At 47.7% G+C, this 4,348-nt stretch overlaps 1 protein-coding gene across 1 annotated transcript; it reads right to left on the reverse strand.

Annotated features, from left to right (window-relative positions):
- Window positions 1–3,052: 3,052 nt before the first annotated feature.
- On the reverse strand, window positions 3,053–3,858 carry LOC102144907 (ferritin heavy polypeptide-like 17). The gene has a single exon (XM_005593254.4). The coding sequence runs from the start codon at window positions 3,768–3,770 to the stop codon at window positions 3,219–3,221; it is 552 nt and encodes a 183-aa protein (XP_005593311.3). The 5' UTR covers window positions 3,771–3,858; the 3' UTR covers window positions 3,053–3,218.
- Between the last annotated feature and the right edge of the window lie 490 nt (window positions 3,859–4,348).

The following is a 4,348-nucleotide window of genomic DNA, read 5'->3' on the forward strand; positions in this document are numbered from 1 at the left end:
TTGCAGTGCATCCTCAGGCAATGACAGGTATGGCCGACAGTGATTGTAAGATACATCCCAATTTCAAGTATGTTAAAATGTAAAGAAAAAAAATATGCCTCTTGGAATCCACGAAATGAGATTGAAAGCTCTTCCACAGTAGCCCTGAACTGTTTTCTTCCATACTTCTTTTATATATGAAAAACAAAACCTATCTTTTTTAAGACTCTGCTTTTCTGGTCTTTGTTACTACTCATAACCTAACCCAAACCAAACGGTCACAGGATTCCTAAAAATATGATAGCCATGAGTACTTTCCTTTCTTACTGTACCTCATCCCACCCCTATAGCTCCCTTGACTAGTGAATCAAGGTGTCAATTTCTTTGCTTTTACTTTTCAGGTGTCCTCACACTTTGCTAATGTGATTACTCTCATTTCACCTTTCCCTTCAGCTTTCCTGAAGCAAATTCTCCATCAATATTTCTCTGAACCTGAACTCAGGACCACAATAACAACAGCAACAACAGCAACATCAGATGATTTGTAAAACAAAAATTGTTATTTTAAAATCTGAAGCATAGTATCACTTTCAAGATTACAGATAATGCTTTCCTCTACTAAATACTTGATTAGATACGTCCCTCAGGCTTGTGAAAAGAAACTGTAATTGCTGGTAAATGAAAAGAAAAATTAAAGGAGAATTTAAAAATCAGAAATGTAGATCAAATTTCCAGAGTAGAGAAGATTCAGGAGAAATTAATGGGTGCTTTGTACTGCTTGTCACACACATTTGTAAGAAAAAAAATACTTTTCCTTTTTCTGGAAAATGAAGTACAAGTTGTCAGTGACAACCATCTATTAAGAAATTTCCTTTTGTGATAGAGTGAGGGTTTTTTTCCCCAGAGGTAAATTATTCAACACAGTTAATTTGAATCCGTGTTTGAGTCTGAGATGAAGTTATCAATTTTACCATTTTCCCTCAGTCCCGATACTATCGTTGCCTGAGACTTTGGTACCCATAGCAACAGCCACTGTTTCGGACATCATTGCCCCAAGCAACAGAGCACAACGAATGACTGACAAGCCTCCAGTTGTATGTGTCAGGGTGGTATTTTCCAGGGCTAGAAGACTGGGGCACAACTCACTCTCAAGTATTGAAAGTCAGGCTGTCAAAGAATTGGGAAGGCTGTGTGTATGTGGGAATGTGGTCCACCTGTAAGAAGTTTGCTCACTCGTTTTGAGAGGAATGTGGCAAGGAAGGGTGGGAAAATGAGACTTGCAGCGATGGATAAGGCCAAGACATTGAAAAGTGCCAGTGGGGCCAGCTTGGTCTAAATGTTTCTCCTGTTTTTCCCACAGTTGCCCCACATATTCAAAAGGCTGTTTGTGTACCCTAAAACTGAACCAAAAGGAGGGGATTTAGGACATTCATGTTTTTGTTGCAGTGGAACAAGAATAGAAACAATTGAGCTGCCGCTTTACCTAGACTTCCCAGCCAGGGATTCTGAAAGAAAAGCTGTGAAATGTGACGCTACAAGTAGTGGCATGTGATAGGCACTGGAGTGTAATCACAGTCCTCTTTGAGTCTTGCAGGTGAGGAAATCCTGCTTTTCCCCAGGTAAAATAAAAGGATGTAGTTCTAAGTAGACTTCTCTGCATTATCCTGGGGTGTCTCTGAATCACAGGAAAGGGAAAAATGGGATAAAGAGGGGGTCCCATGACCAAGATGGAACTAGTCTGATGTCAGCTGTAGATCTCAGTAAAGAGACCACAACAGGCAATGTATAGATTACAGTACACTGTGCATGATAAACATACAGGGCTTCTCTGCCCAGGCTTTGAGATGAGCTAGATTTGCAGATAGAGTGTGTGTGTTTTGTAGCCACCCCATTTACCTGCTGTGCTTGAAGAGAAGCCACTCACAATGAAGACATGTGGTGGATGGATGGTGCACTCTGGGGATTTCCAGCCCTAAGGCCTTCTTAGGTATTCAGTGCCAACTCAGGCAACAGTGTGACTATCTGTTTCAGGGAGAGAACCCGAACAGAGGGGTTCAAGTGTACAGGTGTTGGCTGCCTTCCTGTGAGGTGCCCTACTACCTCATATAGTCTGTTGCTCATTCTGAAGGCTTCTTTCATATGAGAAGGATTTTGGCTAAGGTTTAGAAGCTGTCTCCACCCTAGGCTAGAAGGCACACCTGTAATTAGGAGAGAGACTACAGTGATCAGGGCTGCCTTTAAGAGTGTTGGGGGATTTCCCTCCCTTCTGGGGCAGGTTATTTGGCTAGATTCCCAGTCTACCCACACAATCTTCTTTAACCCGTTGATAGACTTGCAGGGTAATAGAAAAAGGAACATGGCATCAGAAGATCGAAGTTCATGTCCAGATTCCACAACTTCTTGCCTGTATGGCCTCCCTTTTTGTCACTAATAAAGTCATGATACTTGTCCTTCCTTATTCCTGAGATTCTTGTAAAAACAAAGTACAACAATGTAAATAAAAGGACTTGGACTTGCAAAGTGCCATTTTAGATTGTCAGCCCCTTGGCTTTGGGGAAGCCAGCTTAAGGCGCCCTTTGTAACTGTCACCCAGAGTGAGCTTGCCAAAGAGGTACCCTGCTATGCTGTCACCCAGAGCCCCCACTTGCTACTCAGAATCAACAAACATTAACATTGGCATATTTTAATAAACTACAAGTTTTCATGTAAAGTTGAAGACCCCTTTGTTTATTTTAATCCTTGCCCAATCCCATTCCCTTCACTTCTTCCTCAGAGGCAACCACTATGATGAATTCCAGACCATGTTTTACACTTTACCATGCCCATGCTTCCACAGCCACCAGGGCCCAAGACCGCCCACTCCACCCCATGCCACCCCACATACTCGGGTAGTTTACAAAGGCAAGACGAATGTGTTTTCCAGGGGTCCATAAAATACCATTCCCCTCCACCCCTGCAAATCCTGAGCTGCATGCAGATCGGGCAGGGGTGGGTGGAGAGACTGCTGGATACCTACTTTAAACCTGCGTAGGGATTTGCCCTGATTCCTAAAAGGTGAGAGTTGCAGGCGCGCATCAACTGGACACTTTTATTGCTTTGAGAACCAGATAACTTTATTGCTAACAATGGTAAAACTGAAAGATAAAACTGAAGAGAACGTTCTGAAAGGGCAACATGCACGCCCCGCCTGGTGGCCCGACCCAGGGAAGGGACCCCGTGGCTGTGGGGCCAATCTGGGCTCAGGTCTCTTTGACGCGGCTGCCCAGGGTGAGCTTGTCGAACAGGTACTCAGCCAGGCCGGCTTCCGGGGAACATATCTTGCGCAGGTTGCTCACGTAGCCACCCAGCTCTTTGATGGTCTTGACTTGCTGGTGCAGGTAGTGGCTCTCCAGGAAGTGGCACAGCTGGGGGTCGCCCTTCTCCACGGCCAGCTGGTACAGCTCCAGCAGGCTCTGGTTGACGTTCTTCTCCAGGTGGAAGGCGGACTCCATAGCCACTAGCCCGCTCTCCCAGCCTTGGCGCTCTGGCTTCCTGATATCGTGAAGGCGGATGCGGCCACCGCGCAGGTTCTGAAGCTTCATCAGCTTCTGGGCATGCTCCATCTTGTCGTCCGACAGGCGCAGGAAGTAGCGGAAGAAGTTCTCCAGGGCCACGTCGTCCCGGTTGAAGTAGAAAGCCATGGACAGGTACAGGTAGGAGGTGTAGAGCTCCAGCCTGATGTGGCTGTTGATGGCGGCCTCGCAGTTGGTGTCGTATTTCTGGCGGACCTGCGAAGGCTGGGCGGTGGCCATGGCGGGCAGCGCGGGTGCGGGCGAGCACACGGGCGAAGTCGGTGCGGTAGCGAGGGTAGCGGCTGAGGTGACAAGAATGGCGGATGGTGAAAGGCGGGTGTGCGACGAAACCAGAAGTGGGCAGTGGCGACCGTTAGGGAGGAGCGCGCTTTGTCGGTGGGGGGAGGGGCCGGGGAAACAGAGTCGCGGGGCAAGGGGGTGGGGGCACGAGCGCTGACTTCCGTCGGAAATCCCGGCCACTTGGCACTGAACGTTTCAAGACCATCTTTTAAAAATAACTGCTCTAGGCCGGGCACGGTGGCTCAAGCCTGTAATCCCAGCACTTCGGGAGGCCGAGGCGGGCGGATTACGAGGTCAGGAGATGGAGACCAACCTGGCCAACATGGTGAAACCCCGTCTCTAGTAAAAATACGAAAAAAATTTAGCCGGGCGTGGTGGCGGGCGCCTGTAGTCCCAGCTACTTGCGAGGCTGAGGTAGGAGAATTGCTTGAACCTGGGAGGCAGAGGTTGCAGTGAGCCGAGTCCACTACACTCCAGCCTGGGCAACAGCGGGAGACTTGTCTCAAAAAATAACAACA

Source organism: Macaca fascicularis, chromosome X (assembly GCF_037993035.2).
Source record: "Macaca fascicularis isolate 582-1 chromosome X, T2T-MFA8v1.1".
In the NCBI taxonomy this organism is placed as follows: domain Eukaryota; kingdom Metazoa; phylum Chordata; class Mammalia; order Primates; family Cercopithecidae; genus Macaca; species Macaca fascicularis.